Source organism: Peromyscus californicus, unplaced genomic scaffold (genome assembly GCF_007827085.1).
Source record: "Peromyscus californicus insignis strain IS unplaced genomic scaffold, ASM782708v3 Scaffold_3__1_contigs__length_106647218, whole genome shotgun sequence".
NCBI classification, from domain to species: Eukaryota; Metazoa; Chordata; class Mammalia; order Rodentia; family Cricetidae; genus Peromyscus; species Peromyscus californicus.
The window spans coordinates 65,698,276-65,713,732 of record NW_026294551.1 but is presented as its reverse complement, the minus strand read 5'-3'; the positions used below and the strand labels follow the sequence as shown (position 1 = coordinate 65,713,732).

The window sequence follows — 15,457 nt, the reverse complement described above, 5'->3', positions numbered from 1 at the left end:
TTCCTTACTCCCCACTCCTGGCCCAGTGTCTGGCCCATCGTGGGCGCTCACTGGTGGTTTGAATGGGAAAAAAGAAACGACACGAAGTTTCGGGAAGGGCTCTGGGCACTGTGTCCAGAAGCACACTTGGGACTGGAAAGTAGTCCAAGTCCACCAGGTTGGATGTGCATGAGAATAGGTGGCTCTCATCTCGTTGGTTTTGCAAAGAGCCCAGACTGGTGACAGGGCACTCAGCACTGCACAGCTTGCAGAAAAGGAGGAAGGAAACAGGGCAGCCTGCTGAGCGATGCGCACGGTGCCCGCTGCCCACTGCCCGCTGCCCGCTGCATACAGGTTGCTGAGTCTCCAGGTCAAAGGCGGGTCTTGTCTGCCTGTCGCGGGGCAGCACCGGGAAGAGAGTAGGATGCAGCATCCCAGCGTGATGGGTTGCATCTTGTCCTCGCAGCCCGGGGGCTCTCGCGGGCTGCGGAGAGCCGCGTGGGTCCCCGGGGGCGTCCCCAATCGCGCGCCCAGCGGCCCCAGCGAGCGCCCAACTCCCCAACTCCGGGACTTTAGCAAAGCTGCGGCGGGCGGGGAGAGGCGGAGAAGCGGGACGCACCATCGCGTCCCGCGGGGGGGAGCGGACAAGAGCCGGGACCCCGTGCACCCCGGAGGGCTAATATCCTCTGTAAGTAGATGGAGGACTGAAGGATGGAGGCGTATAAAGCCCAATCGTGCATCCCTAGGCGGGAGGCGAGGTGCAGGACTTGGGATGAGCTGCCGGGGGATGGAGGGGTTGGAGCGCACCCCCGCGGCGGCGACACGGTGGAGGCGTCCGGCTCCCCCGCCGGCGAGCAGCGGAAGTGCCGCGGAGTTGGAGCGGGGCCGGCGCCGCGGCCGCTTCTGCTGGCCGGACTGCTGCCGCCGCCGGGCGGACGGGCGGGCAGACGCGCAAAGCCGGGGCGGGCGCGGCGGGGCGCGGCGGGGCGGACCGGCCCCGATGAGGCGCAAAGAGAAGCGGCTCCTGCAGGCGGTGGCGCTGGCTCTGGCGGCCCTGGTCCTCCTGCCCAACGTGGGGCTCTGGGCTCTGTACCGCGAGCGGCAGCCCGACGGTAGCCCTGGGGGATCGGGGGTGGCAGTGGCCCCCGCGGCGGTACAGGTGAGTGGTCCGCGACCGAGGGTGGGGAGCACTCTCTCTCCCAGCCTGCAATTCCTTGCTCCACCTGCCCTGCGTGTCTGCTCCGAGACAGAGCTTCCCATTTTGGGGATGGGAACATCGAGGCTCTGGGAAGGTCAAAGACTTACCCAGGCTCCTACTCCAGCCTAAAGTAGCGTTCAGCCCTGAGCCCTTTTCCTAGCTGACTCCTCTTCTCCTATGCCGTCTGTTATTCCTGGCTTCTTCAGCACTCTCCTTGGAGGATCCTACCTGCATCTCCGTGCCACCCAGGATTGTTCCTTCTGTCGGTGGGAATGGAGATATTGGTCGTTCTTGTCGGTGTTCTTCGGGTCGTCTCTACCCTAGCCCCCATCGTCACCTGCTAATTCTAGTGTTTCGACTCTGACCAGAACCTTCTGGGTTGCCATCTACACAGGGACGCCTGGGTCTCCTCTAAGTCTCCCACCTGGAACCTTTGTTTTTATTTATTTAATGCATATGTGTGCCTTGCTTACGTGTGTGTGCGCACTGTGTGCATGCCTGGTGCCCACTAAGGCCAGAAGAAGGCATAGGATCCTCTGGAACTGGAGTTACAGATGGCTCTGAATCGCCATATGGGTGCTGGGAATCTAACCTGGGTCGTCTGGAAGACCAGCCAGTGCTCTTAACCAGAGATCCATCTAACCCCCCAACATACACTGCACCCAGCCTCTATTTTAATCAAATTCTTTGCCTCTCTTGAGAATACTGAACCCCTACTTCAGAGGAGGTCAGGTAGGGACTGAGTGCCTGTCCTTGTCGCCTTTGATCCTTGGAGGAGTCCAGAAGTCACATAGATCCTCTGGTAGAGAGCTCTCCAAATGTCACAGAGCTACAGGTGCCCAGTGCCCCTAGGACAGAACACTTCCAGCTTTCCTTTTTTGTACTGAGATGTGATTGTTGTAGACAAAATTGAGATGATCTGCCTCTTCAAAGTTTTGTGTGTGTGTGTGTGTGTGCATGTACACAGATGTGTACATTGATGTGGACTAGTAGCCTCCTGGCATAGATAAACTCGGTCACTTTCCTCTGACCATCCCAGCTTCTCTACCCCAGCTCCTGGCAAGCGTGGGCATGCTTGAACTGTCTCCTCCAGTGGGACGTATCCGAGTTTCTTACGGGATTTCCTTGGTCTCGTGGGAAGTTGTGCATCAGGGTCAGCCTTGACTGACTGCTGGCTGGCCTTGTGGGACGAGGCTGACTTCTTAAGATTGATGCTTGAACGCCCTTCCCTTCCAGTGTTAGGCTGCCATCTGGGCATTCTGGCTTCTGGGGCATGGAGGACTCTTTGCTACAGAGCAGATCAATTTGAACTTGGCTTGTCTCTCTGGTAATTTGTGAATCATCCCAGAGGTCTGGGTGATCTATCTATCTGGTAGACCTTACTGTTTGCAAAGTTAAAAAAAAACCTCCATTTCCGAATCCCTGGTTCAAACTCTGACAGCCAGCTTAGGCTTCTCTCCCTTAAACTCTTTGTCTGAGTGGGGTTTTCCTGTGGGAAATCTCTTTCCTCTGTGACTGCCCATGTGGTGTCAGTGGCAGGAGGCCAGACTTATGTTCTCAGCTCAACTGTTAACTTGCTGTGCGTTGATGAGTCTGGCCTCCCTCTCTGAGCCATGCTTGCTCCGTGTGTATGGTTTGATGCCAACATTCTGTGATGCTGTCGGTGTGCCAGCGGGGAGTGGGGCAGGCCACTCTTCTTTCCTTTCCTGAGGTCCTTTATAGTGTCCCTACCTTGGGATGCTCTGCTGGACACAGCCTTGGCTGAGAGGGGGGCGTGTCCAGCCAGGTGCAGACTCTCCTGTGGAATAGCTGTGAACAGTTCTAAAATAGCTCATGACATTCTGCCTCTGCCTGGAGAGAGCCCTCGTATTTCACTTGCCGTGGAGGCCAAAGACATTCTAATTTTCATTTTCTATAGACCCAGATGTGTAGCAGGAAGGTCAGGGTTAACTGCCAGTCTGGCCTTAGCTTTCATGGTAAATTACTCACTGTGCAAGAGGGTATTGATGGAGTAAGGCCACCTTTTGGGCAGAGAGAGAGGGGAGCAGCTACCGAGTGCCTCTTAGAGGTGCTACCTGGACCCCTTGGTGCTCTGGTTTTTTGTCTGCCTCTCTGGAATGGCATAGAGGGAAGGGAGAGATGATGAACAGGTCTGGGAGGGCTGCTGTGTGATTATCCTTGCTTCTTGGGGGTCACAGAAGGGAACTGTTTCCCAAGGATGGGCCCTGGTAGGTGCGGCAGGATTCAGCATTCATGGGCTGCCTTTCTAGAACACTCTGCCAAATTTCCACACAGCCCCTTTGTGTTCCATTCTGCTGCAGATGCAGGGCCCTCCAGCCCCTCTTCTGAATGTCAGTTGGCCTCCAGGAAAGAGGCTGGCTTCTCCTACCCTTCCATGTCCCGGAGCCTGCAGGGAGCATGTCAGATGGCTGGCTGGGAAACAGTCTTCAGCACCCAGAGTCGTTGGGACAGTGCTGACCAGTTGTGACTCTGTTGGGAGTCACCCCAAGTATGTCCGCATGATCTTTCTGGTAGGAATTAAGTGCTGGGCTGGAATGTAGCTGGATTGATAGAGTGCTTGGCTGTGTCTGATCCTCAGCACCACATAAACCTAAGGGTAGTGCATGTCTATAATTCCAGTCCTCAGGAGGTGACAGTAAGAGGTTCAAGAGTTCAAGGCCAGCCTGGCTACATGAGACCTTGCTCTAGAAAAACGACTGTTGGGACTTTATCCCTGAGATATTCTAGTGGCTCTTGACCTGATGCCTCAGCCCGGTACTGCTGGGGCCACCAGGCAGAAGATTGGATTCATAAAGCACACATCATGTGCTCGGAGTCTAGCACAGCCAGCTTTCCTGAAAGTTGCGAGATTGGGTAAGGAAAGCTGGCCTCGAGGCCATTTTGTTTTAACTGGGGGATCCTTCTCATTCCCACTCCCTAGTCAGCCTGACATCTTAGTTTAATTCTGGGAGTGGTTTCATCTTGCAGGCTTGGAGGCTGGTTTTTCCAATCCCACAGTAGGAATTCCAGTGCAGCTCTTCCCCACTTCTGAGCCAAGGATCGCTGGTGAGAAATGGCTTCCCTGGGTAATGGCGTCTGTTTGGTAGAGATCGGTGGGATCGTGGAATACCAGTGAGTATGATTTTCAAGTACCAGGGTTATTTTCTCATTGTGTCAGAGCTGGACTTTCTTCTTGGAGCACCCGGAAATCAATACTTTACCCCTGTTCAGTCTTCCTGGTAGCAGAACCTTGCCCGTCAGCAAGTTAAGTACCATGGAATTGTGGTCTGGAGCGGTTTCTTTACTTTTCCAAGGAGGGGTTGGTATCCCCGAGACTGCTAATCACTCTTCTGTCAGCTTGCCCAGATGAAATCTGACGCCACCGTGAAGGATTCTTGACTTACCAGAGCAAATCTGCCTCTTGTCTCCTCCTCCTCCTGGGCCTGCTGTCTGCCTTGGAGCCACACTGAGGAAAGTTTGGGAGAGAGGTCTGACTCTTGGTCTCCTCTTGCCTTAAGTTCATTGTGACCTCAGGGGAGTGGTTTAACCTCTCTGGGCCTTGCATTCCTCACCTGTGAAATGTGTGTAGATTCAGAAAGGAGGGAGGCAAATCTATATCATCATGGTGCCCACCCACCCATGGCCAGGGCAGACATTGTTAATCAATCTTTACCACCAATCCCAGACTCGGCCTCAGTCTGTTGCTCAACGAGTCTTCTCAAGTTGGGCTGCTGGCATCGTTTGTGATGTGGGAAATAGATGTTTGGTTATGGCTTTTCTGATTCTGACACCCCAGGAGTCCGTGAGTTTGGCAGTGTGTGTAGGAAAGGTCTAGAGTTAAGCTCAAGCTTGGGCATTTGTTCATGTTCTAGCTTCTCCTCTCAGGCAGCTTTTTGTATGTTGGCTCTGGTGACAGGTAACAGATAATGGAGCCAGGGATGGGAAAGCAAAGGCCTATTTAAAAGATAACCATCTAGCTTGCTAATTGTACCTTGTCTACAGCCGACTCTTATTCAGAGGTGGCATCCAGGGTGTCTTTTGTCACTTTATAAAAGGCGCCTGGAGGTGGAGGCCCTATACAGCTCACTGCTCCTCTCAGTGACTTCTCTGTTCTGCATAGGTACCTGGTCCTTCACATCCTCTATGGATGCCTGAGTCTGAAAGCAGAGAGTTTGTATAAGAATCTTGAACCACTGTTCTCCTGTCTGGTGGAGGGGTTACAGGAGGTAGATTCTACAGGGATGAGTTGCCATGGGTTCCACGGTGGCCTCCCTGCCTTCAGATGTCTGGAGACTGGAAAGAGAGAATGTGTTTGTTGAATGACTTAAAGTGTCAGAGCAGGCAGGGGGCTTTAGGGGACATCTAGTCCAACCCCCCCCCTTTATTTTCGTCTGATGGAAACTGGGGCCCCAGAGGGGGCGATCACTTAAACAGGTTCTCCCAGGAGACATGCAGACCAGAATGCAGTTCTCTGAGGTTCACGAGCTGCTTCACAGCGGAGGCTTTTCCTCCACAGGCTAATATTTGTGCCTTCTCTGCCCTTATTTCCCCTGAGAGCCAAGATGATCTCGCAGAGTCTTGGAGGCCAGCAAATAAAATGGATTAAACGCTCAGTCCGTGAAGGGACCCTGCTTGGGGTGGAGGGATTCAAAGGTATGTGGCACGTGGCAGTGTTACTGTCCACAGCAGACAGAACTAACTGGCCCTCAGAGCCTCCTTACGTTCTCGTCTGTATCTGTTTCGAATAACAGTGAATTCAGCCTGAAACGATACAGAAGCACACAGGCTCCTGGGACCACTGTGGTTCTAAGTATTGGCTGATGTGGGTTCTCTTGCGTTTTCTCTGTTAGCTCAGACCTAGACCGAGTCCCTGTGGTAGCAGAACACAATCCTGACTGAGAGTCTGTCTCTAGCTGCCTGTGTAGAAGAGAGAAGGAGCCATCTTCCTTATGAGCCCTAGCTGGTCCTCCTGTCCCAGTTTGGGGTTGCCATGCTCAGAAACTGTCACAACCATGTGTCTACCGGTAGACTCCATCCATGCTGGAGCTGGGGGTGGGTTGGTCCACTCGGGTCCGAGAAAGAATAGCCCCCCCACAGAAGGACCTGAACACTCGTAGGAGAGAGGGGTACCCTGAGCAGAAGCTAACAAGCACGTCTACCCAGAATCCTGGTGCTTTGCATCAGGTCAGGCCAGCCTGGGCTCACCCTCACATGCAGAATCTGGGGCTAAAGTTTGTGTTCCCATCAGCCCTGCCCATCTTGGACCGAGATTCGGAGTGTGGCCTTGTCCACAGCGGGGGAGGCATGGGCTCAGATTTTTGCTAACACGGCGGGAGGATTGAGCATTGGCTTCTGTTGCATCTCACCAGGTCTGCGGCCTCCTTTCGTTCCCCTCAGACAGATCCTGAGTGCAGCCCTTCCCCTTCACACACGAAAAGCCAGTCCACTGCATATTTTTCTCAAGCTGAAAAAAGAACTTGTGTCTCCTCAGCTTCGACTTTTTTCTGCCTGGCCCCGTTCACTGGAGGAGGCGGAGTGTTCATACTTTGGAAGCTAGAGGAAGCTAAACAATTCCGCTTGCTGCGGTGGGTGGGTGTGTGTTTATGCGTGTGTAGCTTTCTCTCCATGTGGCACTCTCCTCTCTCTTATCTTTCCATGGTTCCTGTTTGCTGCCCTCTGCTGAGTGTTGATAGGAGAGGGAAAGGCAGAAAGCAGGCCCTGGGTTTCTTGCCTTTGCTCTTGAGAGAACTTGGAGCTTCAGATGCTGGGTGGTTTTCTTCCACTTTCTCGGGACAGAAGCTTTCACCTAGAACAACGCTAGGCAGAATGATGTTGGGGGTTGGGGAGATGGCTCGGTAGGGAAGATGGCTGCTCTGTAAGCTTGGGGACCTGGATTTGAATCTCCAGCACCCGGCTCTGTGTGTGTGTGTGTGTGGGTGTGTGTGTGTGTGTGTGTGTGTGTGTGTGTGTGTGTGTGTTGTGTGTGTGTGTGTGTGTGTGTGTGTGTGTGTGTGTGTGTGTGTGTGTGTGCCTGTTACCTCGGTATTGGGGGCAAAGACAGTTGGAGCCTCAGAGCCTGCTGGACAGCCAGGCTAGCTCAAACAGTGGCCTTCTGGCTCAGTGAGTGACCCTGTCTGAGGGCAATAAGGCAGCGAGTGGTAAAGGAAGGGACTCCATGTCCTTTCTAGCTTCCACATGCATGGGCATGGGAGCACACACCTGGACATTCGCGTGCATAACCCCCCCCCCACACACACACACAGTGATGTTGAGCCCTTCAATGCTCTGTCTCTCCATATCTGATTAGGAAAAAGGACCTGTCTCTCAGCCCATCCCTCCACTCCCTCCTACTGGGATGTCTGAGCAGAACGGAGAGGCCATTGCCTTGGGACTAAATCTCCCCAGTAGGCCCCTGGGTGATGCTATGATAGGACCTTCCTGTTCTCTTAGACTGTGGCTGGCCAGGTACAAGGTTCCAGCTTTGCCACCCCACAGCCTGATTCCAGTCCCCAGGCCTAGGTGGGCCACCTGACGTCCGCACCCGAACCCCCTGGGCTGTGTCACAAGAGTGACAGTAATTATCCTGGAATTTCTTTTGAGGATGAACTAGTCACAGGTCACTGAGCGCAAAGCCCCAAGCCCAGAAGCACTTAGCGCAGCCCTGGAGCCCCTGACAGCCGTCAGCGTGGCTGTGGTTCAGCTGGACCTGGCTTTGGGTAGGGACTGGTTCCTTAGCTTCTCTGTGGCTGAGAGGGTGGGAAGCTTATGCTGTCACTGAAAGGTTAGAGCTCTGGGAGGGAGGGCTGGCCCCCGTGGAGGTGGCACAGGTCTGAGCATTGCCGTAGCTGGGAGGTTAACGCGGTATGGATGACATCATGTGCACCAAGGCTTCTCTTTGCACCACACAGCTCTCTGTCTGGAACCCGAAGCAGTCTTTGAGTGGTGCCCTCCCACTTCCCACCTGGGAGGGAGCCCAAGCCCCTGACACCTTTCTAGAATTATCTCCCCGCCAGTCGCCTCCAGGAAGTGGGTCTGGCCACTCTAGCCCCGGGAGTTCTCCAGAGCCGCCTCCCTTTCCTCACCTGCCGCCCTGCGTGGGAGGCCTTCCTGGGTGCCCGCTCTCTTTGGCGAGACATCCGTGCAAATCTGTCCTACAACGTGGTCATTTCTGACCGGTCCAGACTGCTTCCTGAAGGCAGGGACTCGCCCCTCCTGTTTGTTGTTCCCACATTAATGACCAAGGACTGAGGGATGAGCTGTCTGGTTGTCTCAGTAGTCAGTGGCCAGGGATGGAGGCTCAGCCTCAGGAATGGCTTCCACGAGCTTCAGGGTGCTGAGAACCCCTGAGCCTGGAAAGGATGGAGTCTTCAAGGAATGTGGCGGAACTTCAACCCCGGGGCTTCCCGCACACATCTCTTTCTTTGCCACATCTGGGAGACAGACCACTTTGTGGGCCTACTCCACTCCCACCAGAGGGTCTCCCGCAGGCCTCTTCTCCGGGAGTGCCTTTCTCCACAGCTCTCCTGCTGGGCAGTGAAGGGCAGCACTCTGCCAGATGCCAGCAGGTCAGGTTTCGAACCTGGGTCCTGGTCTCGATCCGGTCTGAGGGGTGACCTTTCGCATGCTCTCTGGGCTGCACACACTCACTGAACACCTGCCATTTGCTGCCTTCCAGGGCGAGGTTGTACCTGTGGGATCAGGGCGAGGTACCTGAGCCAGGGACCCCAGGGGAAGGGCGGCTTCTTAGAGAACTCCTGAGCCTCTCCCTTTAAGGATGAGGGCAGGAGAGACAGCGTGGAGCTGGGAACCCGTCCTGTCTCATTACCAGGTCTGGCAGCCCCGACTTAAGTACCATGACTGACCTTCGAGGCATCGAGTTCCTTCTCCCCAAATGAGCCTGTCACACCGTGTCATGCCAGTTAAAGATGGGGTGACTGAGGACAGCAAGGCGCAGTAGCATATCTGGGGCCACCTCTTTAGAGCCGCCGCCGCCGTCTGTGTGATTAGGTTGAGTCCAGTCTGTCCCCTCCCTTGGAGGACAGAGGACGCGTTGGAGGTCACCCCTGCAGGCTGTAAATCCGGTGCTTGTTTCTGGTGGCTGTGGCTCCTGGGAAGCTGCTCCCTCACTGAGTGTCCGGCATCAGTACCGGGACGAGGGTCACCCCTAGACGTGGTCCTTTGGCCTCCTGAGAGCCTGGACCTCCAGTGCTGGTGTGGGTCTCCCGAAGAGGCGGGTTGGTGTTGGCGGGGAGGGGGGGTATAGGGAGTAGGTTTCCTAGAGCGGCTGGGTTGGAATATCTGGTGGAGGTGTGTGCGGCTTCCTGCTGTTCAGGCACACTGTGCTCTCCAGTGAGAACTGTTTCTTCTTGCCTGTTTCCTCCTGAGTATTGATCGTTGTCAGCTGCTGACAGCTGAGCGTGTGTGTGTGTGTGTGTGTGTGTGTGTGTGTGTGTGTGTGTGTGTGTGTGTGAAATAACTAGTTTCTAAATTTGCTGCCTAACTTCAGCAAGAAATTAATGATTCCGGTTGCACCGGGGTCTGTAATTTGGGTTCCTGGTTATTCTCCCGACAATAAGCCTGAACAGCTGTTTTCTTCAAAGGCCTTCCATTAATTGGGTGTGGGAGGTGTGTGTGGGAGGTGTGTGTGCGGGAATGGGTGCATGTGGGCACACTTGCACATATATGCCCATGTATGTGGAGGCCAGAGGTCAACCTCAGATGTCATTCCTTGGGTATTGTCTGCCTTGTTTTTTGAGACAGGGTCTCTCACTGGGACCTGGGGTTCACCAGTTAGGTTAGGCTAGCTAGTGAGCCTCATGCCTCCTCTTACCTCTGCCTCCCCATCCATTGCTGGGTTACAGGTGTGCCACTGCGCTGGCTTTTTGTTTTGTTTTGTTTTCTTGCATGAATTCTGAGTATTCAATTCTACGTCTTCAAGCTTGTATGGAAAGTACTTTATAGACCAAGCTAAGCCCCACTCCCCACTCACCCTAGTTTCCCAAATGATTACATGCATGCTCTAGTGGGTTCTAACCCATGGATGGGCCACATTTGGCCCAGCAGTATGTGGTGGCTTGTCTGGGGTTGGCCATTACTTGGCTAGACATCACTGATTTTAAATGTTAGTGAGTTGATCAATCCAGTCAGTATTCTAGCATGGATGCGGGGGCAAGGGGGGGAATCTCTTGAGGTCCTACCCCTAGCTGAGGAGCTGCTGGTAGAGGGGGAGTCTATCTTTCCTTGAGAGTGTGGCTATTGATAGGTTACCCATGCTCCAGTAGACCAGCCCACACCTCAGTGAACAGCACTGATTGGATTCAGGGGGTTATTTAAAAAGAAGGTATGAAGGGTGTGTGTGTGTGTGTGTGTGTGTGTGTGTGTGTGTGTGTGTGTGTGTGTATGCTGCCCAGCAGGGAGTGAGAGGTGAGAGTTGGAGGTAAATGCCGTACATGTATGAAATTGTCAAAGAATACATGATATAATAAAAAATATAAGTTGCTAAATAATTCCTATTTTTAGGAAAAAAATCTTATTTTTGGTCTTTTGGGGTAAAAATCCGAAAGTCTGGCAACAGACCCAGGTGTGAGTATCATAAAAATGTGCTGAATCCCACGGCAGCTGCCTCTCTAGACAAGCCCCCTGCCTCCCTCCAGCTTTCCAAACCTGGCGCCACGCTCTGTAGTCTGAAACCTGGCGCTTCACCCTTCCAATAATCAGTTTCTTTCTTTCTTTCTCTTTTAAAGATTTATTTATTTATTATGTATACAATGTTCTGCCTGCATGTATGCCTGCAGGCCAGAAGACGGCACCAGATCTCATTATAGATGGCTGTGAGCCACCATGTAGTTGCTGGGAATTGAACTCAGAACCTTTGGAAGAGCAGCCAGTGCTCTTAACCTCTGAGCCATCTCTCCAGCCCTTCCCCCCCTCCTTTTTTTTTTTTTTTTTTTTTTTGGTTTTTCAAGACAGGGTTTCTCTGTGTAGTTTTGGAGCCTGTCCTGGAGCTCGCTCTGTAGACCAGGCTGGCCTCGAACTCATAGAGATCCGCCTGGCTCTGCCTCCCGAGTGCTGGGATTAAAGGCGTGCGCCACCACCGCCCGGCCCAATAATCAGTTTCATGGGAGCCACTTGAAAACTCTGTGACTAGGCTAAGAACAGGGGAGCTGAGGCTGGGCCTTCTGACCCTCAGTCACTCTCCAGGGAGGACGTGATAGTAACGGGGGACAGTTAAGCGTGTGATCCCTGGTTATCAAACAGACCATCTAAGCTTCTATGCAGATTCCTGCTGTGTATCACCAACATGGGGGGCTCCCTTGCTCTGAACTCGACTCCCCTCTGTCTGCTGAGGCTTGCTCGTTGCTAGGGGACTGTTGGTGGTAGTTTGTCTGCAGCTGTGTGGACACCGGCTACCCTATTTTCTCCTACATTTCTGTCAGCCTGCTCTGGCTGTGCACTCCTATATCGGGAAAGTGGCAAGATGTGGTAGGATTTTTGCAGGAGAGTGAGGACAGCTTCCCCAGCAACAGGGGACTCAGCCACCCCAGAGTCATCAGAGAGCAAAGGACGACCTATGTGTGGTCAGATTGGAGTCCCCGGCACATACTGGGGGAGGCAGTTCAGCTGAATGCAGCCATGCAGGTCTGAGTCCGAGGGCCTTGGATGCGGTGACCCCGGTTCAGGGACTTCCCGTGGGGGCTTTTGCCATGGCAGGTGCACGGGATGGGGGATGCTCCAATGGGAGCCTTGACTAGGGGTGGTAGGGGTCCTGGAATGACAGCCTGCCCTGTAAAGCGCCCTGGCTCCTTAACAGAGACAGTGGCGGTCACTTGTTTATTGAGTTAGTCCGCCTTTGACGCGCCGCCGTGCGATGACCTTTCTTCAGCTCTCTGAAGATGTCTGGGTGGGGGACACTGTGCCTGTTGTCACCTGTCACCGCACAGATGAGACAGCAGGCTTAGGACACCTAAGTCATTCCAGGCCTGTGCAAAAACAAGCCACAGTGTGTGCTTCTACTTAGGGTTCCGGCTCCCAGATCTGGGTTCTTAGCTGCCAAATTTGATTGACCCCCAAGGGGAGTCATTTCACCTCTCCGCCTGTAAAATGGAAACTTGACTTTCCTGGCTTTCGAGCAGTGTACAGAGAGGAGAGAGAGGACAGGTCCCCACCCACGGCTCTTCTTGCCAGCCCTCCCCTGGGGGAGTTTTCTTGCCGGGGGTGGTGGTGGTGGTGGTGCAGATCCTGGTCCCTCCCGTCCCCAGCCCGAATCCTGCTGCTCTCTCGCTCCCCTGGCAGCAGGAGAGACAGCTGACAGCTCCTGCCAGGGCCTGGGCCAGGGAACAATGGGAGACATTGAGAAGGCTGCCAGGTGCCAAGCCAGAGGTAATAAAGGGACATTTGATTAGTTTCAACCCAAATTGTCAGGCTCTGCTCTCTTTCTCTCCACGGCGCTGAAAGGGTACACACACAAAAAAGGTATGGCTTCCCTCCTTTGGGCTGGGGCCATTTCCTGCCTGAGCAGCCATCTTTAAGCTGACCTTCCCAGTGATGGGGAGCTCACCCCACTTCTCTCAGCAGGTTCCTCCGTCTTCCACCGCGGCTTGGGGTGACAAAGAATCTCTCAGTTGCCCTCCACTCTGCTTTTCTGCCTCTTTTCAAGTTGGTCCTTTCCCAGCAAGCCTTACCTGACCGATCACTCCAGGAGAAATTTGTCTGTCTCTTAGACGTATGTATAGAATTTACAACTCTGTATAACCCCAGGTACCTAGGTTTGCCCAACAAAGGGAAGTCCTGTCTCTGAGCCATCTGAGGAGGAGCTCTGTTGGGGAGGCTTTAGATGGGCATGGGGTGGGGGTGATTTGGACGGGAAGAATCCTAAATTGTTGCAAATGAGCCCACACTTCCTCTCTCCCTCCTTCCCTCCTTCTCTCTCTAGTAGTTTTACTAGACCTCAAACATGACCATTGTGTCTGGGGGCAATTTTTCCGTCAGTTGACCCCCTTGGGCTTGTGGACAGTCTGGTTTCTGTTGCAGCTACTCAAATGTGCCAATGTGGTATGAGCGTGGCCACACCATGAGTGAACAGGCTGTGTTCTAGTAGAACTTTCTTTGTGGAACAGGCAGCATGCAGAGTGGGTAAGCTCTGGTTTGCTAGCCCCTGCTCTGGTCTCTTCCTGATAGAGGAGCCCTCAGTTGACTGGTAGGAGCCACCAGGAGTTGTATGACCTTGGACTGGCTCCCCACCATGCAGTGCCTCCATTTGTAAATTGTGGTCATTGAGACAATGAATCCTGAGGGTCCTGACAGCTCTGGACACACAGTGAGACCCTGAATTCTCCAGTGGGTCTGGCATATCATCATCGCTAAGCAGAACTCTGCATTGCATAACAAATACTCCCTCCCGCTGATGCCCCACTCGGTGCCTGCTCCACCTTTCTGAGATCATAACTCCACCCACCTGTGAGATCACAGTCCAGTCGGTACATACAGAGAGTGCATCATAGGCAGAGCTCAGAGGCACCCTGTCCCTCCTTGAAAACTCTCTGGCTTGCCAAGGCAGTGCCCACAACGTATACAGCTCAAGTTCTGGCTTGGTCTGGTTCCTGTTCACCTATCACTCTGGGCCCGCCCCGCTCTACCTGCCCAACACTCCAGCCATGGTGGATGTCTTAACGCACCAGGCATGTTTTCTCCTCCATGATCCTGGACGTAGAATGTCTGTCCCAAAGACCGATGCATGACTGGGTCATGATCTTTGAGGCCTCAGTTCCAGTGTCGACTCAGAGAGCCCACTTCTCTGTCTCTGTTCATTGTCTCAAACGGAATTGTCCACATGACACCTTAGCGTTGACCAGCATGGCCTCATTTAGTCGTTTACTGGTTCGTGTTTCTGTCGAGCACCATGAGGGTAGGCACTTGTCTGTCTTATTTACTGCTACGTACACAGTGATAGCACACAGTAGGTGCTCAGACTGATGAATGAATGAATGAATGAATGAATGAGTGAATGAATAGTGCATACTCTTGTCTCTGAGCTCCCTCAAGGCAGAGCAATGACTGCTAAATCTTACTACTCTCTCCTTGCATCTCATGTGGACACCCTGGGGGGCCCTGGTCCTGGGAGACACTGCACGCTTTCCTCTGGAAAGAAGCGGGGAGACAGACTCCCTTCTTCTCTGGTCAGACGCAAGGGCTTTGAGAGTGTGAGCTCACAGCAGCAGCCAAGGACTGTTGGCAGAGCTTGGAGGAGCCCTGGCGGGACCCCACTTCTCAACCCCAAGCAGTCTCCATCCCCAGCCATGCGGCTTGCTTGCTTGGTACCCTTGCCTGAGGAGGGTTTTACACATTCCCTTCTGATGTTCTTGGCAATTGGAAATACCTTCTCTGGACTGGTGTTTTTCCTGTGGTTCTTTGGCACGTGGGCCCCTGCTTGCTTCTTGGTGATGGGGAAAGATATTGGTTGTAGGTGGAGCTGAATATCCTGTAGGTCTCTGATAGGGCTCTGAGGAGAAGGACTGCAGGCTAGGGCCAGCCTTTTCCTAAGCCCACAGCTCCCGTGAAGTGGATAAACAGACAGATGGATTGCGGGGAGGGGAGGTAGTTAACATATCCCCAGGTCATGCATTAAATTCCTAAACCCCAATACCTCAGAATAAGGCTTTTCATTGAAAGAGGGTGACTCCAGTTAGGATGGAGCCATGCTGAAGTGGATATATCCTTCATCCTCCATGACTGATGGGGGTCTTTGGGAGAATGAAGAGATATAAGGAGGAAAGAAAGCCCTGGGAACCCAGGGGTACCATGAGCCAGAAACACTTGGGACAGCCAGAGCCACAGGTAATAGTACTAATCTCTTCCAGTTAATTCTGTTCCTTTTTAGTTTATGGGAAAGATTCTCTCCTGAGAGAGCATTAATGTGTCACACTGCACACATGTGTTATTGAACTGATGCTATACTCCTAATTAAGATCTCTCTCTCTCCTCCTCATCCTCCCCCTCTACACCATTTCGTTTTGTCCCAGGTTCCTACATTGACTGCAGCAATTAATTTTTATTCTGGGTCCCCACTAAATTGATTTGAGGAATTGCTGTGTGCTAGATACAAAAAGCCAGGCCCTCCCTTCAGAGCTCCCGGCCTAACTGGGAGCACAGACAGGTTCTGGGTGCTGCCTGGGAGACCAGCATTACACTGTGCGGCACTGGTTGACCACACTGGTTAAGGTCAGAAAGGGTTTCTGTAAAGAGGTGATTTTTACACAGGCCAAGGCCAAGACCATAGCAGTG

General features: G+C 53.4%; 1 protein-coding gene across 1 annotated transcript in view; it reads left to right on the top strand.

Annotated features, from left to right (window-relative positions):
- The first annotated feature begins 912 nt into the window (after window positions 1-912).
- Window positions 913-15,457, top strand: part of Galnt10 (polypeptide N-acetylgalactosaminyltransferase 10) — a 150,429-nt gene continuing 135,884 nt past the window's right edge. The window contains exon 1 of the mRNA XM_052757573.1: window positions 913-1,138. Coding sequence (XP_052613533.1) covers window positions 980-1,138 — 159 coding nt within the window. The 5' untranslated portion in view covers window positions 913-979. The remainder of the gene's footprint in view (window positions 1,139-15,457) is intronic.